This window comes from Pseudorca crassidens, chromosome 7, assembly GCF_039906515.1.
Source record: "Pseudorca crassidens isolate mPseCra1 chromosome 7, mPseCra1.hap1, whole genome shotgun sequence".
NCBI lineage: Eukaryota > Metazoa > Chordata > Mammalia > Artiodactyla > Delphinidae > Pseudorca > Pseudorca crassidens.
The window spans coordinates 3928665-3954536 of NC_090302.1; the positions used below are offsets into that span (position 1 = coordinate 3928665).

The following is a 25872-nucleotide window of genomic DNA, read 5'->3' on the forward strand; positions in this document are numbered from 1 at the left end:
TCCAGGTTCAGTGGGTCCTGAGCTGTAAGCAAAGAGCCCAAAGAGCTCAGTTTAGAAGCAAGAGAAGACCTCTGGCTGGAATGACCAAGGGAGGCTTCCTGGAGGAGGTGGCATTTGAGCAGGTCTGTAGATGGGCAGGATTTCAAGAGGGCACATTCATGGCCTACCAACACTAATCCTGTGTTAGGCCCTCCTCACTGCTGTATACTCGTGGCCTCAGGGGATCCTCCCAGCAACCCACAGGAAAGGATTGCTACGTTTACCATTTTACAGGGGAGGGGGCTCAGCCTGGAGTCACCCAGCTAGTGAGGGACAGCACCAGGCTTAACTTAATCACACCTGCAAAGTCCCTTCTGCCTTATAACATTCACAGGTTCCAGGGGTTAGGACGTGGATATCATCTTTGGGGGCCATTCTTCTGCCTACCACGGTGATTCCATTAAGGACCTTGAGATGGGAAGGTTACCCTGGATGACCCAGGTGGGCCTGATGTGATCACCAGGGTCCTTGCAAGAGGGGGACAGGAAGGTCAAAAGCAGAGGAAGGAGGTGGGCTGGTGGGAGGTCCAGGTGACGCACTTTGAAGATGGAGGAAGGGGCCACAAGCTGAGGGATGCAGGCGGCCTCTAAAAGCTGGGGAAGATGAGGAAACAGAACCTCCCCTGGGGCCTCCAGAGGGAACCAGCCCTGCCGATACCTTGACTTTTAGCCCCATGAGACTCATTTTGGATTTCTGACCTCCACAACTGTAAAAGAATACGTGTGTGTGTGTGTGTGTGTGTGTGTGTGTGTGTGTGTTTAATGTTCTGGCTGTGCCCCTTGGCCTGTGGGATCCTAGTGCCCCGACCAGGGATCAAACCCACGCCCCTTGCGTTGGAAGCACGGAGTCTGAGTAGGTGGACCCCAGGGAAGTCCCCCTTCGTGTTGTCTGAAGCCACCGAGTTTGCAGTGACCTGTTAGAGCAGCCACAGGAAGCTGACACAGCCCCAGCTGCATCCACCTTGCCCTCGCCTGGGGTCTCGTCACGCGGGTCTCTCACGCCTCTGTTTCAGCGCTTTATCAGTTTGGTCCCCCGATGTGTCTGCGAGCGACTCCGGAGCTTTCTATGCCTTTCAAGCCTTCCCACCATCCCTCCCCAGAGCCTCCGGCACTAGCTCGCACCCGGTATGCGTTTAAAAAATGGTGGCGATAGGTAAGTAAATCTGTGTCTTTTATTTACAGCTGTTGAAAGGAACAGGCTTTTGACAGCAGTAACTGCTGGTTTCCCCGTGGTCTGACCGCAGAACTAGAACCCCCGTGGCCCGAGCGCCCGTCAGGAGTGGGGAACAGCCAGCACGCTGGCTGAAGCAGAGGGGTTCTAGGTCTCCGACTGGGGCAGGAGACAGCTCTGACCACCCACGGCAGCCAGAAAGGGGCCTGCTGAAAACCGAGCTGACCAGATCCCCGTGAGCAGCAGGCAGGGGGAGGATTTCTCTGTGGGTCCCAGCTCTGGTCTGTTCTTGGCATCGCAGTGCACCTGGGGCTACTCTGGCCTCCTGGGCTCTGCCCCGGGGGGAAGGCACCGAGCCCTTAGACCTGTAGACAACATCAGCTCAGAAAAGATCCAGCTGCCACACTTTGCAGCAGGAGAATTGTTGGTCCAGAGAGGGAAAGTGACTTGCCCGAGGTCACACAGCAATTTCGTGAATCTCAAAACAAGCTTGACGAGTCCGGTCCAGTGCTGCCTCCAGGAGACTGGGGATCTGGGTGTGTGAAGCTGGCCTCCCTCCAGGTGACACGATCTTGGGGCAGGCCGGTCAGGAGCTGGGAGCGGGGACAGCCTCACTTGAGGTTGTGCTGGCTCTCGCGGTGCCGCCGCAGGTCCACTTTACGCTGGAAGCCTTTGGTGCACAGCTCACAGCTGAAGGGCTTGAAGCCCGTGTGCTTCCGGCTGTGAGTGATGAGGTTGGAGCTCTGGCTGAAAGCCTTCCCACACACCTGGCACTTGTGTGGCTTCTCACCTGCGGGGCGGCAAGGACAGGGTCAGGGCCGTTTGGACCAGACCTGCTGCCCCAATGCCCTGCAGTTGTTCTCTGGAATTTTATTATGTTTTATTGCACGTTCACTTTAGAAAATAATTAGAAAAGGGAGACAAGAAAAATACAACTCTGACCACCCAACCCCTCGGCCAATTGTACCCCAGTTTTAAGGCAGGGACTGGGTCCACCTTGTTTATCAATGAAGCCCAGCACCTGGTACAGGACCCTGCACAAAAGAGGCACTGGCTAACAGCTGAGGAATGAATGAATGGGGAATGAATGAATGAATGAATGGAGGGATGAATGAATGGTTGGAAGAATGAGTGAATGGATGACCGAATGGGGAAAGAATGAATAGGGAAATGGATAAATGAATGGCTGGAAGGACGAACGAAAAAGTGACCAAATGGGGGAACAAATGAATGGATGGAGGAATGAATGACTGAATGACAGAGTGGGGAATGAAGGAATGGAGGAATGAAGGAATGGAGGAATGAATGAGGATGAATGAATGGTTGGAGGGATGATGAATGAGTGACCAAACGAGGAATGGGTGAATGAGTGGGGGACCAAAAGGGTGAGTAGCAGCATGACTGAATGAATGACCAAATGGGAAATGAATGAATGTGGGAATGAAGGAATGAATGGCTGGAGGAATGAGCGAATGAAGGAATGATGAACGAAGGAGAAATTCACCTGCTGGTCTCACTTCTACACACAGATTATCAGTGTCGACATTTTGCTATTTCCTTCCAGTACTTTTTCTAGGCAGTAAGTAACACAGCGTACCCCGCCCTCCTGTTGGAGCGGGGTGGCCTCCCCTGTGTAACCTGACACCCCCATCCCTCCCCACCCGGGGCCTAAAGCCCGCACCTTTTAACAGTGAAAGGTTGGGTGCCCGCAGGCTCTGTCTGGGCCCTGGGGTGGGGGGCTTGGTGGGGGCGGGGTGGGGGGAGGGTCGGCGGACCCAGGCCGGGGAGGAGCTCTGCTGGGGCAGAGCGCGGGCCGCGGCCTCACCGGTGTGGATGTAGGTGTGCTTCTTCATGTCCGACTTCTGGTGGAAGCGTTTGCCACAGAACTGGCAGGGGTAGGGCCGCGTGTCCGAGTGGATGAGCAGGTGGGTGGACAGGGTGGACGAGCGCTTGAAGGCCTTGCCGCACATCCGGCACTCGAAGCTGCGCCCCTGCCGGAGGAAACGAGGCCCCGGGGGGTCAGGCGCAGGTGGGGCCTCGCGACCCGGGACTGCCAGGCTGGGCGCGGGACTGGACCCGGCCGGGATCCCCTGAGGAACAGGACACTCCATTGGGGTGGCCTCGAGGATGGGGCCTGGAGGAGCAGGAACCAGGGACCCCCATTCCTGCCTCCTAGGAGGGGCCGAGGCCTGGCCCCTGAGTGGCCTCCTATTAGGGGATTTCCCCTTGTGGTTTGTTTAAGCGGCTGAATTATTGGGGCCCAATTCTGGCTTCTGCCTCTTACTCACCACGTGACCTTTGGCAAGTCATTGAACCTCCCTGGGACTCAGTTTCCCCATCTGTACATTGGATCGTTATGGGTAGTGACCTCAAAGGATCGTTGGGAGGATTGGAGGTCGGGAACTGAGCTGGCAACTGGCACGTGGCACATTCTAACCATCTTTTCCTGCGTTTCCCACCTGAGCTTTTATATCTACCCAGGTGTTAGCAACTCAGGTCAGTGTCAGGTGCTTTCCCTGGAGTGGGACTCTGAGGAAGGGATTTCGGCATCAGGCAGGGCTAAGTGGGATGAGATGAACATTTAAGCCTGATTTCAAGATTCTAAGAGTCAAGGGTCTCAGAGGTGAGAAACCTGTCCTGACCACCCAGGAGGTGGGGTCATTCCTCAGCATCCCAGACATCTCGCTGCCCCCGAAATCCCACCTGAGCTCCTAGCCTCTTCCAACTGTACATGAAGCCAGCTTGGTCCATCAGGGACTCAAACGTGTTAAGGGCGGGTGACGGAGACCCAGATCAGGGCGGCAGATAATGAGGGCCCCCCAATCTGTCACCTTCAGGGGCACAGAGAGAGACCCACCGATGCCCCCTAGGCTTCCTGGGGGGAGCACAGAGCAGGGGTGGGAAGTGAGGGTGCTGTGCTCAGCCAGCTGCCCACCTGGGAGTGGACGTGCGTGTGCTGCTCCAGGCTCACTGCATGGCCGAAGGTTTTGCCGCAGACGTTGCAGGCGAAGGGCCGGGTCCCACTGTGGGAGCGGCGGACGTGCACCTCGAGCCCATGTGGGGTGGAGAACACCTGCAGGAAGGGCAGAGCATGAGGCCCCGGGGGTGCAGAGAGGGAGAGGGCCAGGGTCCCACCTCTGCACCCAGCTAAGCCACAGGTGGGTGTACAGGAAAAGGAACACTGGATTGCTGATTCTGCTGCCACGTGCTGTGTGTCCTGGGAAGGTCCCTTTCCCTCTCTGCGGCTGGCTTTCCTGTCTATAGAATGGAGTCTGGGAGGGGGGATCTGGAAGGCCCCTCCTGGCCCTATCTGGAGGCTGAATGGCGGTTAAAAAGTGGGAGCTGGGCAGAGCCAGGTTTGAATGCTGGTTGTGATATCTACTTGCTGCGTGCCATTGGGCAAGTGACTCAACGTCTCTGAACCTTAGCCCTCCGTCCACCTCCCGGGGCTCATGCATGTCAAGTGCTTAGCACAGGGATGAGCACATGGTCAGGGCTCAATGAACGGTGATGAGGGTGAATGTTGTGAGTCCTTGATCCCACCAGAGGACCCAAGAGTCACATCACAGGGGGCACCCAGCTCTGAGCACTCGCAGCTGCCAGGGTGCTGGAGAGGCGATGCAAGCAGGACCCAAGAGCCCACCCGCATCCCGGCCACCCACCTTGCTGCACTTGATGCAGTGGTATGCGTCCAAGCCCGGAGAGTAGTGGAGGCTAAAGTCCAAGGGCGGCTCTGTGCTGGGCACCAGAGGGCTGCCGTACAGGCTGACGGAGCGCTCCAGGAAGGCAGACTGCATGGTGGAGTGGGCCTGCTGGTAGCTGTGCCCGTAGGATGAAGCCAGGGCATCCCAGGAGAATCTGGGCTTGTAGAACGGGGGTGAGTCGGAGGATGGCGAGCCCTCATCCTGGGGTCGGGACGTCACAGCAGGCCCCTCTGTGGAGAGTGGGACATATACCTAGTGGTGACATTAAAAGCAGGGCACCCACTCCCCGCCACCCTCCACTGTGACCTCATGCTGAGGCTTTGGTGTGTAGCCCCGATTATTTACTGGGGGGGGGGGTCTGGGTCTTCACTGTGGCTCCTTGACTTTTCAGTCCAGAAATGTGCCCCAAGCCCTGCAGAGTGCCCACCTCACCCACTACGTGGGCCTGTCCAGCTGCTTCCTCTGCCCCACCACACAGAAGCTCTCATGTGGGAATGAACTCCCCGTCCTGGAGGGATTCAAGCAGAAGCCTGAGAGCCTGGACTGTCGATCCTCCCTGACTCCACAACTCCGAGGGGCCCCACTTCCACAGACCCATCCATCCTCCATTCCCCTTGCACCCGCTGGGGAGTGGTGGGGGTCCCCTGCTGGGTACCTGGGGCGGAGGCCATCCTGGTCATCAAGCTCTGGTCCAGCTCCAGCTCCGGCTCCCGTTTGAGGTCAGTCCAGTCCAGGCACTGGTTTGGGAACAGGGTGCTGAGGACAGGGTTGGTGCTCAGGACCTGGTCCCTGGCCACTGTGGGGAGACAAGACCGTCAGACTTCAGCTCTGGGAAGTCCGGAGGGACTGGGGGAAGGAGGGGCACCAGAGAGAGACCACTGCTGCCGCCCCTGGTTCTTCCCAGGATGGTGGGAGCAGCGTGGAGGCCAGGAGGAGACCCCTGCCCTCCCCCTCCCCTCCCCTCCCCCTCCCCTCCCCCTCCCCCTGCCCTCCCCCTCCCCTCCCCTCCCCCTCCCCTCCCCCTCCCCTCCCCCTCCCCTCCCCTCCCCCTCCCCTCCCCCTCCCCTCCCCCTCCCCTCCCCCTCCCCTCCCCTCCCCCTTCTCTCCCCCTCCCCTCCCCTCCCCTCCCCCTTCTCTCCCCCTCCCCTCCCCTCCCCCTTCTCTCCCCCTCCCCTCCCCTCCCCCTTCTCTCCTCCCTCCCCTCCCCTCCCCCTCCCCCTCCCCTCCCCTCCCCTCCCCCTCCCCTCCCCTCCCCCTCCCCCTCCCCTCCGCTCCCCCTCCCCCCTCCCCTCCCCTCCCCCTCCCCCCTCCCCCCCACCGAGGAGAGCTCTCGGACCAGTCTCCATCTTTCTGAGCACCCACCCTCAGCCCTAGATCAGCCTTCTGATTACGAGTCACACGTCAGCTGCTGAGGACAGCGCCAATCAGGATGCTCTCATCACCCCCATGGGGTGAGAAGAGATAGGTGCATTTATTCATTCATTCAACCCACATTTACTGAACTCCTCCTGTTTCCAGACTTGGAAGAGCGGCTACTTCCGGTGGGATGCTGCTGCACCCCCATCACATGGGCAGGGAGTCCTGGTGGGTACAGCAGAAGGCCAGCCCGGGCTATGACTCACCAGGACCAAGGGCAGGAGGCCAGAGGAGCCCATCCTCCTGGGCACGAGGCTGGTGGTAGGTGTGAGCCTTCTTACTCTTCACCAGGAAGGAGCGTGGCATCGTCACCGGGTGCCCCACACCTATAGGGGGAGAAGACGAGAAAGTTTAGGAAGGACGAGAGGACGATACTCCTCTATATTTTAGGACCTCCTCCTAAAATCAAAATCCACTGTCCTGGTTTGAATACTGTCCCCCAAAGTTCACATCCACCCAGAATCTGTGAATGTGACCTTATTTGAAAATAGGGTCTTTGCAGATGTAATCAAGTTAAGGTGATGTCACACTAGGTGCAGAGAAACCCTAAATCCAATGTGACAAGTGTCTTTATAAGAAGAAGGAAACTTGGACACACAGACACAGACATGTGCAGGAAGAAGGGCCACATGGAGATGGGGGCAGAGATTTGGAGGGATGCGGCTTCAAGACAAGGATTGCTGGCAAACCAGAAGCTAGGAGACAAGCCTGAAACACATGCTCCCTCAGAAACTCCAGAGGAGCTGACTTTGCCGACACCTTGATTTGGGATTTCTAGACTCCAGAACCCTGAATGAATGCATTCCTGTTGTGTCAAGCCACCCAGTTTATGTTTTTTTTTTACAGCAGCTACAAAGCCTAGTGTCCCTCACTCCTCTCTTGCTGGAAAACCAATACACCCACTTCTAGAAAACCCCAGGTCAGCCTGCCCCTGCTGCATGCCCTGAGTTACCCTGGGAGCCGAGAAGGAAGGGCAGGGGTACCTCCATTTGTGAAACACTCTGCACCCTGCACCCAGAAAACTGCATCTGCATCCCGGTGGGGTCTGCATTCAGAGGCCGTGGAAAGTTGTGGTCTGAGCACAGGTTTTGGAGTCAGATGCTCACGGGTTAGAATCCCAGCTCACCCGCTGTGCAATTTGGGGCAGACGCTTAACCTCTCTGGGCCTATTACCTTTTCTGTAAGATGGTAATCCAGGTTGATGGTGCTGGTGAGTGCCTAGTACGTGCTCAGCGCCTATCAGAGAGGAACCTGGCAGGTGGGCTGCAACGAGGGGGGCCACCTCAATCGCAAATCCACGTTATTGTGCAAGTTGGGTGCTGACGTAGCCAGAGCGGGGCTGCACCTTGTCCACAGCTCCGGCCCAGAATCTGGCCCCCAGAGAGGGAGGGGCTTTTCCTCTCTCCTCGGGGGTGGAGGAAGTGGTTGAGCTTCTATGTGGAGCTCGAGGCCTGAGAGGACCCCACTGGAGGCCTGAGGTCATTTTGTGCACAGGGAGGAAGAGGCCGAGGTCCACCAACTCTAGGGACTGAGCATAGGGCAGCCCAGCCCAGGCCCATCACTGAACCCACGGGTCAGCGGGTCGGGGAGTGCAGAGCTGGACCAGCCTGACTACCCGGTACTCTTGGCTTCTGGTGCAGAGCCCTCTGGGGCAGCGAGCATCTCCTGCCCGCTGCCCCAACCCCCCAAGATGTTTCACATCCCTGCGCCCAGCCAGGAGGCTCTCCTGAGGGCTCCCAGGAGACAGAGCATCTCCTGGTGGTCCTCTGTCCCCGCCACCCCCCACGCCACCCCCCAGGCAGAAGCTCAGAGGAAATACCCAGCCGATGCCGGTGCTGATGGCAGCTCAGCTGGGCCCATTCCCCCGGCCTCAGAGGAGGAGCCCCCCCACTCCTGGGCCAGCCCAGGCACCAGGCAAGGCTGCAGGCGTGATAGGGCCAAGCGCGGGGAAACAGATCACGGGAAAAAGCTCTGAACAACAGCGAGGGCCTGGTTGATAAGGCCGTGGCCAAGGAGCCGGCTGGGAGCAGGCAGATTAGAGAGGGAGCTTGGAGCTCTGCCTTGGGAGAGGCCCTGGGAGCCACCCCTTCCCCAAGGGGATGACCCAGAGCAGGCAGAAGAGGTACCCACACCCGTGCCCAGACCTGCCCGCCCCTCTGGGGGCAGCAGGAGTTTGGGCCATGCCACTCTGCCAGGGGCCATCCCAGGCCCAGCCTTCCTGAATGGAGGCCTCAGTGTCCGGATCTGCTAAATGGCGATCTCAGACCAACTTCCTGGGACTGCTGGGGAGAGAAGGGAACTTTATTTATTACAAACAATTGTGTAGAGGGCCCAGTGTGGTGCCTGGGCTGCTGGGGGGACGGAGGTGCTCAGCCCACAGAGGAGAGGCTTCGGGAGGGCAGGCACTCCTTGGGTCCTGTCTGGTCTGGTGGCATCCCCAGCGCCTGACCCAAAGCCGGCACGCTCTATGGATGGGGTCAAGCCCTGACCAGGAGCCGGGACACGCTCCAGGCCCTCCCCCTGGGCCCTGAAATGAGGGCGTGGGACCTGATGGCCTCTGGGGTCCGGTCCAGCTGTCAGATTTTGACCACATGAGGCTCAGCCAGCCTGCTGTCCTCCCCAGGCTTGTGGGGCAGCTCTTATCTCCCAGGGACAGTGTTCTTCCTCATGCCTCCCCCTCTCCCCCCGCCCGGGGCTCCACACACTGCCCCTTCCTGCCCCCTTCTAACTCTTGGCTTCAGGAGCCCCCTGAAGAGGCCAGAGCCTGGGCAGAGCGAGAGGAGACCCTCACGTTCTGGGGGAGGGCCGTGGGGCTGGGTTCCCCTCGCCTTTTATTCTGGGGGGACCTCCGTAGCCATGATTTTTTAAAAACATAGTATTTTATTAGTCAATCAACTAGAACCAAAAGTAGGCTTTAAGCCGCTGAGCTAGAACACCAGGAAATACTTCCTGCAGCCTGGATCTGCAGAGCCTCAGCTCTGATAATCCTGGCTTGTGAGCTGTGTGGCTATTACCCCACTTTACAGAGGAGGAACTGAGGCTTAGAGACGGGCTCACAATCCCAGGGCAGAGTGAGGCGGAGCTGGACTTGGTCATCTGCCTCCCAGGCCTCCGTGCTCTTGGCTGTCAGACCACGGGGTGGGCTCTTGTTCGGGGCGGTGGCAACTGAGCTGACAAGCTAAGGAGGAAACCAGGACAGCGCGTGAAGCTCCCCAGCGTGTACTGCGTCACTGAATCTGACACCCACCGGGGCAAGGGAAACAGTGATTGTCTTCCCGGGTCACGGGGGGAACCTGAGGCTGAGAGAGGCAAGTGGCTTGTCCAGGGCCTCACAGCAGAGCCAGACCCAGAGCCCCTGCTTGCTAGGACTTGACTCCTGGCCCCAAGCTCTGCCCATCTGCACCTGTGGTCCTTTCAACACCGGATGAAGACAGCCTGCCTGGAGAAGGGAGGAGAAGTCTCATTGGTGGGGCGAGATGGGGGACAAATCAAATTCCCCTGATCTTTGGACTCTTCCAGGATCCAGCAGGCCCCATCTAGGCTCGTGAGGAGTTTGGGGTGGAGAGGCAGGCGAGAGAACAGGCTTCTTTTAGGAAGCTTCAGTGATCCCTTTGGCTCAGAACCCAAGGAGACCCTAGAGGTCAGCTCATTGGAACCTGGCATGACAACACAATGGCTCTCTGGGGTTCAGAAGCACGTACACAGGGGAGCAAGGGGGTCCCAGGAAGGTGATTCTCGGGGCCCACTCTAGTGATCCCCCCGGGGCCCCCAATCTCTTCCCCTTCCCTCCCTAGAACATTCTCTCCGCTCAGCCTGGCAAAGTGACAGTGGCGAAGCCATGAAGCTCACCGAAGCCATCAAGCCAAATGCACCCAGAGAACTTCCTTTTGACCCCTGTGAGCTGAGTTAAAAAAAAAAAAAAAAAGGAACCAATCACCTATACTGTAGTTAATTAACAACCACACGGTTTGATTCACACTAACCTGTCCTGAGAAAGAGCTACGAGCAGAGATTGTGTAAGAAGCCCAAGATTTCTTCATAACAGAGGCCTTGATGGTATCGGGCCTCCGGAAAGAGCCTCGCTGTTAATATCTCTTCAAAAACCCCCAATCCCAATAGAGGGTTCCCCGACCCTGAGTCAGAATCTCGGCCAGTACTTCTGAAGAGGGGCAGCCCCGCACCCTGACTTCCAGACGGAGCCAGAGCAGCAGGCCTGTGATTTCCGTGCAACGAGGCGCCTCCCGTGGGGCTGAATCGGATTCTGTGACCTTGAGCCTAACCACGTCAGCCGTCAACCTGGGGCTTGGTTTTCCTATCTCTCAGAAGGGACGGTTGGACTAAGAGATTTCTAAACTTCCCTTTTACTCTAAAATCCCATGCTGGGGTTCGTTGACTTTTAGCACGGGACCGACCTACCTTGACTAAGAAACTCATCACTCGGGTTCCCTTTTTGGGAGGATTGAGTAAGACACTCCATTGTTTCTCAGAGTCTGCTACAGAGGACCCTTTGGACTTCCTTTATGCTTAAAGATGCGACTCAAGGGGAAACACAAACAAACAAACAAACAAATCACCCTTTCCATGTAGGAGTCAGGGGACGTGAGCCCAGGTCCTTTTTGGGGCCCCAGCAGAGCGTAGTCATTACTTTTATTCAAAATTTGGAAGGAGTTCTCAAATGTCTCTTCCTAAGTTCAGAGGATGCAATGTCAAAAAGAGGTGAATCCACCTCTGGGTATATAAAAGTATCGAAAGCAGGGACTTGAACAGATATTTGTACACCCAGGTTCATAGCAGTGTTATTCACAATAGCCAGAAGGTGGAAACAACCGATGTGTCCATTAACGGATGAGTGCATAAACAAAATATAGTATAGACATCACAATGGAATATTATTCAGTCTTCAAAAGGAAAGTGATCCTGACACATGCTGCAACATGGGTGAACAATGAGGTCATTATGCCACTTGAAATTAAGCCAGACACCAAAGGATGAATACTGTAGGATTCTACCTACGTGAGTTACCTAGAGTAGTCCAATTCAGAGACAGAAAGTAGGATGGTGGGGGCCAGGGGCTGGGGGGATGGGAGGACTGGGGAGTTATTGCTTACTGGGGACAGAGTTTCAGTTTTTTGCAAGATGAAAGAAGTTCTATCAATGGATGGTGGTGACGGTAGCACAGCAATGTGAATGTGCTTAATGCCACTGAACTGGCCACTTAAAAAATGATTAAAATGGTCCATTTCATGTTATATGTATTTTACCTCAATAAAAACAAAAAGGAGTGTAGAGCAACTATACGCCAATAAAAATTAATTTCAAAAACAAAAACAAAACAAAAAGGAGTGAACAGAACATTTCCTGAGCATCTCTGAATTAGAGCTAAAGCAGTTCCCATTGGTTTGAATTCCTGGAAACAAAGGAACAAAAACCACCCTCTAGACTGAGGAAGGGTGAAGTTTTCTGTTGTTTCTGAAAAGGGTTGAGAGGTTGTGTCACAGTGAAGCATCATACGTGATCATGTTAGTTTTCCCGGGGGGGGGGGATATGGCCCCAAAGGCTTCGGGAGCCCTTGTACTCTCCGGTAGGACACCACCACCCAGTCTCCTGAAAGCCTTGAGAAAGTGCTCTGCACTGGTTTTGAGTGACTCCATCAATCAAACCTAACCCAAGTGTAACTCCCTGGTGGTCCCCAAGAACTTTCTGCTGGGAAACTGACATACCAACCCACAAATCTTTTTTTTTTTTTTTTTTTTTTTGGCCGAGTGGCTTGCAGGATCTTAGCTCCCCGACCAGGGATCGAACCCGTGCCCCCTGCAATGGAAGCACATAGCCCTAACCACTGGATCACCAGGGAATTCCCTCCAATCCCGAAATCTGAGTTGGAAGAAACCTCACACACCTTCTTATCCAAAGAATCCCTTCTGCACCACCTCTGAGGACAAGAAACTTGCCCCTTCTCTAAGACTGAAGTCTTCTACCCGTTGCCCACTAAGAAATGTGCAGAGGAGTGAGCCCGTGTGGGCAGGTGCAGCTCAGCTGGCTCCCACCAGATCCACGTCCAGAGACCGAAAATTACTTTGCACCTCCCACCATAGTATCTCATGAAAGCTGCGGACTTTCTTCCCAGCAAAACGTACACAGGCACATACCCACGGTGATTCAGTGGACTGCCCCCCTTAACAAGCCCTACGTTAGAGCAAGCACCTCTCCCCAGACGCCCAGACTCTAACTTGGCTTTTTCTTCAAAATTAGGTAGAAGCGGCTGAGGCACCACCTCCCCATCTCTTGTTCCTGGAGGCTGGGTGAGACGGCGCTGTGGAGATGTCAGTCCCCTGCTCCCCTTAGGAGGCTCTGCATGTGAAATGCCTCCCTCTCAAAGCGTCCCAGGAACTTTGGGGAAGGTCGCCTGGGATTGTGGGTGCTGAAGCTAAGACTTCCTTCAGAGTCCTCAATCCCACTCTCTTATTTCACAGCCAAAGAAAGGCTCAGAGTGCCCTGGGGACAGGGCCAGTCTGTCCCCGAAGATGGACACCAACTCGGGCACTTCCACCTGTGTCCTGCCTCGCCTGCCCAGGTCCCTGGGAGAGCTGGGGTGTGGGTATGACATCGTGCAGGTAGGTGATCTCCGTCAGCCTAAAATCAAATCTTCAAAGGGCGTTCATGGGACCTCCCTGGCGGTCCAGTGGTTAAGACTCCACGCTTCCACTGCAGGGGGCACGGGTTCCATCCCTGGTCAGGGAACTAAGATCCCGCATGCCATACGGCCAAAAAACAAAAGCAAAAATAACAACAACAACGGGTATACATGCACAATTGGCGGAAGGTAATTCCTCCACAGGTACACGGGGGGCTCGCAGCATCTCAGAGGAGACGGTCTCCTTGCCACCTCTTCTCTGGGTTCAAGGACTAAAAGCCACCTCTCATAAAAGAGATTTTCCAGCCCACCTTAGTCTTCCTAGGACTGCCAAAGGGACTAGGTAAACTGCTTGGAAACGATCTAAGTCGGATATGCAAATTTCAAAAGAAGAGGCAGGGGCGTTCTACTCACTCACCTGTCCGGAGCTCCTCGTCCACGGTGGGAAGCTTGCTGCTCCCTATGGGGACGGTGCCACCCGGTCAATTTGTGACTCTCTGCTCAAGTAGATACTTCTCCTTTCCCCCCCCTTCTCTCCGTGTGTGTGTGTGTGTGTGTGTGTGTGTGTGTGTGTGTGTGTGTGTGTTTCCTCTTCTGTTTCCCTACCTGATTTTCAATCTGATTATTTGTGTCAAAATCTGGCGGTGAAGGAACAGCCAATAGAGAGCGCGCCAGAGCTCTGGGCTGTATTTGCTTATCAAAGCTTTCCAGGAGCCAAGACTCTCCATTCTCTTCTCTAACCCGCCACTCCTGGAGCAGCACGCACTCTCCGGAAATTTTTAATAACATGTGGATTTAAAAAGTAATGGCTAAATTATTAAATTTTAAAAATTGGAGTTAAAATAAAACATTTACTTATAAACCTGATTTTGTGTAGAGAACTCATAAGTTAGTCTCTTTCTTCCTTCCTCCCTTCCTTCTTTTTTTCTTTCTTTCTTTCTTCTTTCTTTCTTTCTTCTTTCTTTCTTCTTTCTTCCTTCCTTCTTTCTTTCTTTCTTCTTTCTTTCTTCTTTCTTTCTTCTTTTTTTCTCTCTTCTTTCTTTCTTTCTTCTTTCTTTCCTCTTTCTTTCTTTGTCTCTTTCTTCTTTCTTTCTCTCTTCTTTCTTTCTTTCTTTCTCTCTTTCTTTCCCTCTTTCCTCTCTCCCTCCCTCCTTCCTTTCTCCCTTTCCTTCTTCTCCTTCCTTCCCTCCCTCACTCCAGGAGCCCAGCACTCAGCATCCCCAGCCTGGAGCACTCCCCTACAAAGCCCTTGGCTTGTGCTGCTGCAAACTGCTTTTAGAGGGGCCCCTCTTGTCCTTGCAGAGGTCGCCGTTGAGAAAAAAGTCAAATCCACGCTTCCCCAGACTTGACGCTAGAGCGAGTGGGGAGCAGCAGGTGTGATATTGAACGTGGGTGATTCCCGCATGTGCGGGACCCTCAGCCGCTCAGGCCCACGGGCAGGCTGCTTTCGGGTCCCAAGGCCCGCGTGTGCTGCCATCTGGTGGCCGCTGTGGAGTACTGGGAGGGCCGGGCGATGGGGGCTGCCTCCAGGTGTCTGTCACCAGCGGGAAGGCTGGGATGGCCAGTCTCGGACATTTCAGCCCACTGGGCACAGAAGCCACCTCCTTCTTCCTCCTCTGCCCCTCAAGCCTCCCCCAGCTTACGGGATGGCTGATTTATTTCAGGAGGTTTTGCATATGAGAACTCACAAAATAGAGCAGTGTTAGGCTGATTTGCATATGCACTGCCAGCCCAGAGCTGGAGAGATTATGTTTCCCTCCTAAAGAAAACGAGTTTGGCAACAGGAAGCCCCGACATAACTGAAGTCCAAGGTCCGACATGGAGAGAAAGGCGGGGTTTCGGGCAGGGTCTCACTGCTGCTGGGCCAGGCCATCGAGGGAGCGCCAGCCTGTGGGTCACCCTGGTCTGTGCGGTGCTGGTACTCTCTGGACCACAGGCCAAACACAGGAGACGACTGGTCTCTCTTCTTGGTGGACAGAGAGATTAGTGGAAACTCCTGGAATATTCTTTGGATGCCGCAGTTTGCCCATAGTCAACTGGAACTCTTTGTCATTATGCAAAGAATTCAAGGACGTTCAGGAAAATAAAAAAATAATTAGAAAAATGATTATAGTAGAAATAAAAAGAAAAATACAAATTAATTCAAGGACTTGTCCCTTAATTCACTTTGGTATACACACATGTCCACAGTTTGCTATTGTCAACCAGCAGGTCTTTTTTTCTTTTCACTGAATGTTATTTTGTTTCAGGCCCTCCTAAATTCTCTTGTGGCTTTCATTAACATGTTTAATGATTTCACGGCTTTTCATGGCTTACCTTACCAATCACCATCTCCATTCAGGGCATTTAGTTTGTGGGGTATTTTCTAGTGTAAAGTTGCTGTATCAGGCATGTACAGTTCAGCTGTTGTCCTAAGATGTAGTCCCACTTAGGGTCCTTCTCTTCCCCCTTGAGTAACCAACTCAGGGACTCTTTTCCTAGACCAGGATCCCAGCCTGCAAGTAAAGGCAGGCCTTCCCTGGAGCCACCTGGGAGCCCCTCTATGGGAGAGCACTGGCCAGGCCCCATGAGCACATCAGTTGAAGCCAGGAGGCCCCAGGCAGCCTCTCATAGGCTCTTGCAGACTGAGACCTCCCAGCCTCTGGATCCCTTCCAGGGCTGCCTGCAGAGCCAACACCACTCCTCTTGGTAGGCAGTCCTGGAAATTAAATGCCTTCATTTAGACTCTTCCAAGGGCTAGGTCACATCAGCATCCTTGTGCCCATTCATTCGAGTTCTGTTGGTACCTTTCACGTGCCAGGTCCCTCCTTCTTCCCCCTTCCCTCCTCCCAGCTCGGGCTGCCAGAACAAGACACCACATACTGGGTGACTTAAACAGCATTTATTTCTCACAGAGGCTGGGAAGTCCAAGGTCAAGTTGCCAGCAGATTGAGTCTCCGGTGAGGACAAGCTTCCAGGCTTGTAGACAGCCGCCATCTTGCTGAGGCCTCACATGGCAGAGAGAGGACAAGCTCTGGTTTCTCTTCCTCTTCTTAAGAGGACACTAATCCCCTCATGGGGGTCCCAACCTCATGACCTCATCTAAACCTATCTCCCATCCAAAGGCCCCACCTCCAAATACCATCACATTCATTCATCAACATATGAATTTTGGGGAGACACAGACATTTGGTCCATTACATTCCCTTAGCTAATACATGTTTACTGAGTACCTACTAGGTACCAGATGCTAGGGTTTCAAACAAGAACCAGACAGGAGCCCTAGTGAGCTTCTTCTTTGTCTAGCAGGTGGGACAGAATACCCAGACATTTACAATTTGGGCTAATAAGTGCTGTGATGTGAACGTGGTTTTTATGTAAACAAGGAGCTTGGGGCATCGGGAAATGGACCCAGACTTGGAGAGTTAGTGAAGGAAGTGGCATCTAAGTTGACGCCAGGCTGAGTTGGTTGGGAGAAGGAAAGTAGGGAAGGATGTGCAAAGGGCTGGAGGCCAGGACCTTCAGGGAAGTGACAGCAGCCAAGTTCAGTCTGAGTGGAGGGTGGCAACTGAAGGAAGGGGAGGGAAGGATAGGACACTCGAGAGATGAGCCTAGAGAGGAAAGAAGGAGCACGATCAGGAAGATTCCTGCCTGGCTTAGAACCTTTAATGAGGGGCTTCCTTGGTGGTGCAGTGGTTGGGAGTCCGCCTGCCGATGCAGGGGACACAGGTTCGTGCCCCGGTCCGGGAAGATCCCACATGCCGTGGAGCGGCTAGGCCCGTGAGCCATGGCCGCTGAGCCTGCGCGTCCAGAGCCTGTGCTCCGCAACGGGAGAGGCCGCAACAGTGAGAGGCCTGCGTACCGCAAAAAAAAAAAAAAAAACCTTTAAGGAGTTCCCTTTGCCCACAGGACAGAAATCTCAGCTTCAGAGATTAGCGCTCAGTGTTTTCATGGTGTCAGAACTCTTTCAAATGACAGAACTTTTTCAGATGCAACTTGCAGAAACCCGATTTAAACTTGTTTAAGAACAACAAGGGACTTCCCTGGTGGTCCAGTGGTTAAGAATCCGCCTTCCAGTGCAGGGGACGATCCCTGGGCAGGGAATTAAGATCCCACATGCCACGGGGCAATTAAGCCCACATGCCGCAACTACTGAGCCTGTGTGCTCTGGAGCCTGTGGGCCACAACTAGAGAGAAGCCCGTGTGCCGCAATGAAGAGCCCGTGCACCTCGATGAAAGATCCCGCATGCCACAACTAAGACCCAATGCAGCCAAAAAATAAATAATAAATAAATAAATAAATAAATATTTAAAAAGAAAATGGTTCCCTGTGGTCAGGGGCCACACAGTTGTCAAAAAAAAAAAAAGAACAAAACAATTACTTCATGTCACTGCAAAGAGTCTACTTCAGGTATGGCTGGATCCAGAGGCTCACATGATATTGCCTGGATCTCATTCGTTCCAGCCTCAGGACATTTGCATTCGTTGTCCCCTCTGCTGGATGGCCCAACCCCAGATCTTTCCATGGCTGACCCCTTGTCATCCAGGTCTCAGCTGAAATGTCACCGCTGTAGCGAGACCTCCTTTGCCATTAACTAAAGCCTGACTTTCCCACCCCAGACACTTTCTGTTTCATCAGCCTTACTCTTCTTAGCATTCATAATTAACTGAAAATATCTTCTGGATTTATCTCCTCTTTATTTATTTTTGGGGCCTCACTGCCCACAAGGAATGTGGGCACTACAAGAGCAGGGGTCTCATCTCCCTGGCTTACAGCTGAATCTCAGTGTATGGTAGATGCTGATGACGTAGTTACAGAATGAATGGACCAATCAATCAATGCATGAATGTCTCACTTTCCATCTCTCAGCTTTGCTTTAGCCTGCGGCTGAGATCCTCAGCACTACCAGTTTGAGTCTATAAGCTTAGAAACTCCAGTGCAAAGAAAGCTGCTCTCGCAATAGTTTCAGTTAGAGGCCAGGGAGTGACTCTGATTGGCTCATCTCTGCACCATTCACTGTATCGGGGAGAGGGATAGGGGCCTCTCATTGGCCCGGGCTGGCCGACCTGCTAAAACCACGGGAGAGTGGAAAAAGGGTTTGGGCAAGGACACAGAATAAAGCCAGAAAAGTGTTTAGGGGTGTAGCTCCCACCTTCTAACCATCTTCTCATTGTCACCTGAATATGCTGTGTCCTTCCTGCTGGAGACTGTCGATTAAAAAAAAAAGCACAGCCTGAAAGCTGAGAATTATATTTTATTGGGGGCATTACTGAGGACTTAAGCCCAGGAGACAGCCTCGCAGGTAGCTCTGAGGGACTGTTCTAAAGAGGTAAGGGAGGAGCCAGGATATATAGGAGTTTTTGCAAAAACAAAACAAAACAAAACAAAACAAAAAGCAGGTAGTTGAACATCAAAAGATGATTGCTAATTAAAGAAAAACCGGGGAACTTCCCTGGCGATCCAGTGGTTAAGACTCCGCGCTTCCACTGCAGAAGGCGTGGGTTTGCCCCTGGTCGGGGAAATAAGATCCCTCATGCCGCACAGCACAGCCAAAACACCCAGGCACCTCAAGTTAATGAATTTAGGGCTTTTCTATGAATGGGAAAATGCAACAGTCTGGGCTTAATGAAATTATTCCTTTGATATGCATCTTAACTATCTAGGGTCAGTATCCTGTTTTTCTCCATCCTGAATCCCCTGGGGTGCACCGTTGTGTGTGGTTGCAGTGGCTGAGGGCTTGGTGGCCACAACATCCTTTGTTTACTGATATGGCAGGTGAGTTCTTTATCCACCAGACCAAATTCCAACTCCTGCCTTTGCCCTTCCTGTTCCCCCTGCCTGGAATGTCCTTTTTCTTCAGTCTACTCCTCCAGGAAGCCTTCCAGACTTCCCACAATCTCTGGGTCACCTGTAGTATAAAGGATTTGGCCCACCACGACAACCCTTGGATTCTTGTCTCTGTCCATTGTCATGGGCACTCAGCTGCTTCTTAATAAGACCAGCAGCTATCTGAGGGGAAGGATCCTGTGGAATCCTGTCTCAGCAGACGACAGGCACAGACTGACCCCAGTAAGGCTGGCCTGTGCTGTGCTGGGTGTGCTGCAGGGTTCAGCCTCTGGTCCCAGCATCAGCTGGTGTCGGCTCTGTGACCTTGGGTACATTTATGGCCTTGGCTTAGAATGGCCACAGAATGCAGCAAGCGGGAGCTGAGCTGAGCCCACCCGTCCTGGGGACGAGAGGATGGACCAGGTGGTCTTTGCCCTGGGGGTGAGGGCTCCGAGATGCTGCCCAACGGTGACCCTCCTACCACCACCACCAATCCTCCTCTGTCTCCTGGCGCCGGAAAGGCACCCATCGCGGTCCTGCTGCGACTCAGTCATTCAGGGAGACTGGGGAGCTCTGTCCAAGCCCAGGAGCTGCAGGCAGCTGAGGTGGAGGGAGCCCCGCCCTGCCTGCCCCTCGCGGACGGCACTCCGTGCGGGCCGACCCCACCTCCCAGGCGCCCGGGCTCCGCGGGAGGCAGCAATTCGCCACACGGTGGCGCTCCTGCCTACTTTTCCTTTAGCAAAAACCAGCCCGAAAACTCTATCCATCTATCTATCTATCTATCTATCTATCTATCTATCTATCTATCTATCCATCCATCCATCCATCATCCATCTATCTAATTACTGCTTAAATTACAAGAATGAAATATGATCAGAGTAGAAAGAAGAAAATAAAATATGCACCTCCATCCTGACGTGTATCCTTTTAATTTCCCTCCCTCTCTCCCTGCCTCTTGCCCCCTCCCTTTCTCTCCCTCTCCTTCCTCTCCCCCTGTCTCCAGTCTCCCTCTCCCCACACATACATATGTGTGTATAATGTTTTCGATTCAAACAAATCTTTATTGGCCCTTTGCTCTTGGGTACCACACAGGCATTATCTCCCTCGGTCTGTGAGCTCAACCCTCCCATCCTCCTGCCTCCAGGAGTCTCGAGATGGGGACGGGCAGCTTCCTGGTGGAAGACCACGGCGTGAGGTTCTGGGGTGCCTTCACTTCACAAGATGGTTGGTTCGCCTAGAGGAGCACGACAGGAAAGAGGGGCTTCGAGAAATCAGGGAAGGCAGGGAAGCAGGGGGTACAAGAGAGGAGCCTTCAAGGGCCAGCGTTCCTGCTTGATGCCTCCCAGCATCCCCGGGAGGGGCATCAGACAGAGCGCTGGGACCCTGTCAAGTAGCTCGTCTGCTCTTTCTACCCCACAGCGACTTCATGAAAGCCTCTGGCAGGAGGCAGCCCTTCATAATGGAGACTGGTGTTTTATTGCCTCCCTTCTAGATGATTCATATATGTTTTGTTTTTTCGTTGTTGTTGCTGTTTTTGCGGTACGTGGGCCTCTCACTGTTGTGGCCTCTCACTGTTGTGGCCTCTCCGGTTGCGGAGCACAGGCTCCGGACGCGCAGGCTCAGCGGCCGTGGCTCACGGGCCCAGCCGCTCCGCGGCATGTGGGATCTTCCCGGACCGGGGCACGAACCCGCATCCCCTGCATCGGCAGGCGGACTCTCAACCACTGTGCCACCAGGGGATCCCTCATATATGTTTTATAAAACATAAATCCCCGGTGGCAATTAACAGAGCGGATAACGTCGGATTCTCCAGAGTCACTTGGGGGCAATGGGTGCATCGTGCCTGTACTCAGACCTGGGCTTGCTCCTGGCCTTGACACACACCCGCTGCAGACCACAGGCAGACATGAGTCTCCCCGAGCCTCAGACTTGCCGTCTCTAAAACAGGGCTAAGATAAAGCTTCCCTTGGAGCTGTAGGTAGCAAATGAGATAATACATGCAAAACATTTTATAAATGCTAAAATGCTTTAAATGTGTAAGTTATCACATCTCACCAGAAATATTCAGCTGTGGAACTCTGCCCTCTCTTTCATGGGCTAGTCCAGAAGCCTTAGCTGCTGAGGGCAAACAAGCAAACAGGGCGCGTCAGCCTGATTCCTACCAGGTGGGCTGTGCTAATTTACATGGCAGGCTGGTTATTAATGAAACACACGGCATCTGGTTACTGCGCCATAAACTCCCGGTGACTTCCGCGCTTGTGTTCTCTGGATACTCACAGGAAGCCCTCGCGAGGCTGCAGGCACAGAGGAAGGAATGAGAGTCTCGTGAACATTCACCCATGCCAGAGAGGGTGCAGGGCTGTCACAAGCCTCGCCTCTTTTAGTCCCAGGTAGCATTTTGTCACTTGGAAGTAATGACCAAATGATGGGAAACCAAGCACCACCCCCCAGGTGCAGCTGGTACCATAGCCAAGTCCACACAGTGGTAAGTGGGGGCATCTGCCTGACCAACCAGGGCAAGGACCCCACCTCCTATTCCCCAGGGTTTCTCCAGCACCATGCCTGGCACATTCCAGGATCAGTGAGCTTGTGACGCATGGATGCTAGTTTGTATTCTTCCCAACAAGCACTGTGCGTGTGTGTGTGTGTGGGGGGGGTGGTTCACTAGCCAGCCTGAGGAGGGTGAAAATCCCCAGTGGGTCCTCACCTCCTCGGTCAAGCCCCATCAGGTAGCCCCAGGGAGTGGTGGCCTTGCTGCCTGCGTAGTTTCAGCCATCAGAGTTTTCTGTGGCTGTTGAGCGGGGAGAGGCCCTCTCTCCCCCGATATCCTACGTGCGTCAGGGGGCTTTGGGCCTGGGGCATGGCTTCAGTCTCCAGACCGAGGAAGCAAAGCCTCAAAGGAACCCATAAAGAAGTGAGAGCCGAGGAAAGACATTCAGGACGACATACACCTCTCTGCAGAGAACTCGAAATACAAACCCATCTGGGAAAGAGCAGTCTATCTCAAGGCTGATCAGCATTAGAAGTGACCTGCAGGGGGCGCTGCCTTCCAGCTTCTAGGATTTGCACTCAATTTACATTTATTTTGCCTGTACCTTCAGAGGTTTTCAAATTACCATTTTATCACTGTCCCCTGAAGGGTGAGCATTTTTCTCTTCCGGTTGTTTCTTATCTACCCAAGAGCATGTAGGGAGGTCTCCTTCTCTGAAGAAAAGAATGTAGAAGCTGGGGAGAGGGTGAGGACATAGCAGTCTTGTGACTACAGCTGGTACATCCTTGAGAGGTGGTCTCTCCACGCGTTTCTGCAAGATGAGTGTTTTGCAGTTTAAAAGGACACGTGTCATAAGCTCATTTGGAAAGCAGGAAAGAATCCTTTACAAATCACCCCACCCAGATCCAGCCATTCCTCTCCTGGGTGTGCACCTGAAGCATCGAAGTGGGGACTCAAAGAGATACCCGTATGCCCGTCTTCCCAGCAGCGGTATTCACAACAGCCAAGCGCGGGAGGCTACCCAGGGTCTATCGACAAATGAATAAGCAAACAAAATAGAGTACATCTGTGCAATGGAATATTCAGCCTTAAAAAGGAAGCGAATTCTGACACGTGCTACAACACAGATGAACCTTGAAGACATTCTGTTAAGTACAATAAGCCAATCACAGAAAGATAAATACTTTATTCCACTTACACGAGGTATCTGGAGAAGTCAACATCACAGAGACAGAAAGTAGAATAGTGGCTGCTAGAAGCTGTGGGTGAGGGATGAGTTATTTAATAGGTACGGCGTTTCTGTTTCGCAAGATGAAAACGTCCTGGAGATGGATGGGGGTGATGGCTGCACAGCAATGGGAATGTGCTTAATGCCCCCGAACCGTACACTTAAACATGGTTAAGATGGCAAATGTCATGTGATGCGCAGTTTACCAAAGTTAAAAACAAACGTCTGCCCAATCCTTCATTTTCACAGACACAGAGAGTGAGAGTGAAGCCCGGAGTATCTCACCATCTCGTGATGAGGATCTCAGATTTCCCTTCGCTGTGCAGTCCAATTATTATTTTCTGATCTTCACGTATTTTTGCAAGTTTTTATTATGAAAAATTTCCAAAAAGAAAGCAAGTGAAACACGTCTGATGAACACCTATATATCCCTCACTGTTATTCAACAAGTTATCATTTGCCAACTGTGCTTTATGTCTCTATATGCATATATATGTACATATAAATGTGTTTCGTTTTGATAAAACACTTTGAAGATGTATTGCAGACATCATGACACTTCACCCATAAATACTTGAGCATGTATCTCCTAAAAACAGATATTCTTATATCATCATGTAACTGTCATTATCACACCTAAGAAAACTGTCAATAATTTCCTAGTATCATTGCATATTCATTTCAGACTCACATTTTTTTTTTTTTTTTGCAATCTCCCCCCATTTTCTCGTAGAGTGGCTCTTTTAGAATCAGGATTATGCCAAGTTTCAAGCATTGCGTTTGCCTGTTTCTTTAGCCTCCTTTATGATAGAACAGCGCCCCCTACCCCTTTCTTTTGACATTGATTCCTCCCCCCCCCAACCCCCACCCCCTCAAAAGAGCTCAGGCCAGCCTGGTAGAAGGGTCTGCTTTCCGGATTTGTCTGATTGTTTCCTTGAGGTGCCGTCTAACCTGTTCCTCCATCCCATGTATACTGGACGTTAGGGCCAAGGCTTGATGCTGTTCAGCTGAGATGTCTTAGGCAAGGATATTTCTCAGGTGATGCTGTGTGTGCCGCAGCATTGGCGGTACCTAATGTCAGGTTGTCCCACCTTAGTGATGCTAAGTTTGGTCACTGGGTTAAAGAGGTGACGGCCAGCTCTCTCCATCATAAAGGTGAGGTGAGAAGCAGGCTGTCGAGTAGGACTTTGTCGTCATGCAAGCATCCTGTTCCCCACAGCTTCTCCTAATGGGTTCAGCTTCCACCGCTGAATCAACTGTTTCATTGATGGTTGCAAAATGGTGATCCTTCTAATTCTTCCACTCCTTCCACATTTATTAACTGTTTTGTTTTTTTTTCTGTAAAGATGAGCTTTCCCTCATTAACTGTGGATGAGCCAGAGTTCTTCCAAATATCAGGGTGTAAATGATTCATCTTTTCTTTTTAATTGCTGATTTCCATAATAAGGTGTTGGCATAATTGGATTTTTAAAATTTTCTCTCTCCTTTTCCCCCCTTAATTCTGAGTATCACTATGAATTCATGGATTTGTATTTTTTCAATGATTTACATTACATTCCAAAGATTCCTTTTTATGGTCAGTGTATTAGCTTCTGAGGGCTGCTTTAGCAATCGACCACAACTGGGTGGCTTGTGCAGCAGAAGTGTATTCTCTCTCAGTTCTGGAGGCCGGAAGTCTGAAATCAATTACATCTCTTGTTCTGTGAACTGTTCATGTCTTTTGCCCTCTTTTTCTAGGAAATAAGTGAGTTAAAAAAAAGACATTAAGGAATTCTCTCTATATTAGGAGGCTTATTTGTGAAATAAGCTGCAAATATTTTGTCTCAGCTTATTTGTTTTGTCTTTGCTTGTTTTCTTCTTGCCTTACAAAAGGAGTTTTGTTTTGTTTTGTTTTTTACTTTGTTTTGGAGGTCGTCTGATTCATCAGCCATTTCTTCTTTTGCTTCTGACTTTTCAGCCATTTTCGGAAAGGTTTTCTTCACTTTTTTTTTTTAACGTTTCTATCGGAGTATAATTGCTTTACAATGGTGTGTTAGTTTCTGCTTTATAACAAAGTGAATCAGTTATACATATATATCTCCCCATATCTCTTCCCTCTTGCGTCTCCCTCCCTCCCACCCTCCCTATCCCACCCTTTCACTCTTGATTACAGAAAATTCACCTGTGTTGTTTTCTTCTAGCACTTTTATGGTTCCACTTTTGACACCTAAGAGCTCTGATCCCTTTGGAGTTTTTTCCTGATTACAGGGTGTGAAGTAGGGATCCAGATTTATCTTTCCCAAATAGTCCCTGCATATTCTTCAAGGGGGTCCAGCTAAAATAAAACCTCTGGTTGTGAATGCTTCTGCTTTGGGGAAGGGGACGGTCTCATGATGGCCAGGAAACTCTTTTTTCTCTTTTTTTTTTTTTTTTTTTTGCGGTACGTGGGCCTCTCACTGTTGTGGCCTCTCCCGTTGCGGAGCACAGGCTCCGGACACGCAGGCTCAGTGGCCATGGCTCACGGGCCCAGCCGCTCCGCAGCATGTGGGATCTTCCCGGACCGGGGCACGAACTCGCGTTCCCTGCATCGGCAGACGGACTGTCAACCACTGCGCCACCAGGGAAGCCCCAGGAAACTCTTAAACATGGAGAACACTGCGTACTGTGGTCCTACACATCATACTGCAAGGGGTGTACAGAGATGTGCTTGGGGATTTGGGTGAGGAAGTGGCCTGCCAAGGAGACAGATAGCCCAGGATTTCAAAGTTACATTGGTAAGCATGAAAGTCAAGATTGAGCCTTTGTCAATATTCAACAGACAACTTCCGCCTCTTCTCTCCTCAACTCTCAAACCTTCAGAGGATCCTCCTTGCCTCCAGATACAGTTCAGGCTTATTTCCTTTTTTATTTCACATTTTTATTGGAGTATAATTGCTTTACAATGGTGTGTTAGTTTCTGCTGTATAACAAAGTGAATCAGCTATATGTATACATATATCCTCATATCTCCTCCCTCTCACGCCTCCCTCCCACCCTCCCTATCCCACCCCTCTAGGTGGTCACAGAGCACCGAGCTGATCTCCCTGTGCTATGCGGCTGCTTCCCACTAGCTGTCTATTTTACATTTGGTAGCGTATCTATATCCATCAGTCTTCGTTATTTTTTTCAGCTCGGGACCCTCCATGCCTTGCCTTTCTTATCTCCTGTTTCATGTATATCTTAAATCTGACAATTTATCAGCCAATGAGCCTTACGTGGTCTGACGTCCATGCCTTTATTCAAGCTGGGTCTTCCTCCTGAAAAGCCCACCTGCCTCAACACCATTTATCAGACTTCTGATTAAACTGGAAGCAAAGTTCAAACATCATCCCCACCAATAAGTTGCCCTCATCGTTCCAAGTGCAG

At 52.3% G+C, this 25872-nt stretch overlaps 1 protein-coding gene and 1 long non-coding RNA gene across 2 annotated transcripts; both read right to left on the reverse strand.

The window, feature by feature from the left end:
• Window positions 1–1820: 1820 nt before the first annotated feature.
• Window positions 1821–13512, reverse strand: GFI1B (growth factor independent 1B transcriptional repressor). Its single transcript, XM_067742388.1, has 7 exons — window positions 13382–13512; window positions 6536–6655; window positions 5569–5709; window positions 4872–5143; window positions 4145–4282; window positions 3035–3299; window positions 1821–1999 (listed from the first exon to the last, which is right to left on the reverse strand). Exons 2-7 carry the CDS (start codon window positions 6633–6635, stop codon window positions 1821–1823), a joined length of 1095 nt encoding a protein of 364 aa, XP_067598489.1. The 5' UTR covers window positions 6636–6655; window positions 13382–13512.
• Window positions 13513–19809: 6297 nt separating this feature from the next.
• Window positions 19810–23346, reverse strand: LOC137227300 (uncharacterized). Its single transcript, XR_010944779.1, has 3 exons — window positions 21886–23346; window positions 20825–21063; window positions 19810–20003 (listed from the first exon to the last, which is right to left on the reverse strand). It is a non-coding gene; the product is annotated as an uncharacterized lncRNA (long non-coding RNA).
• Window positions 23347–25872: the final 2526 nt, after the last annotated feature.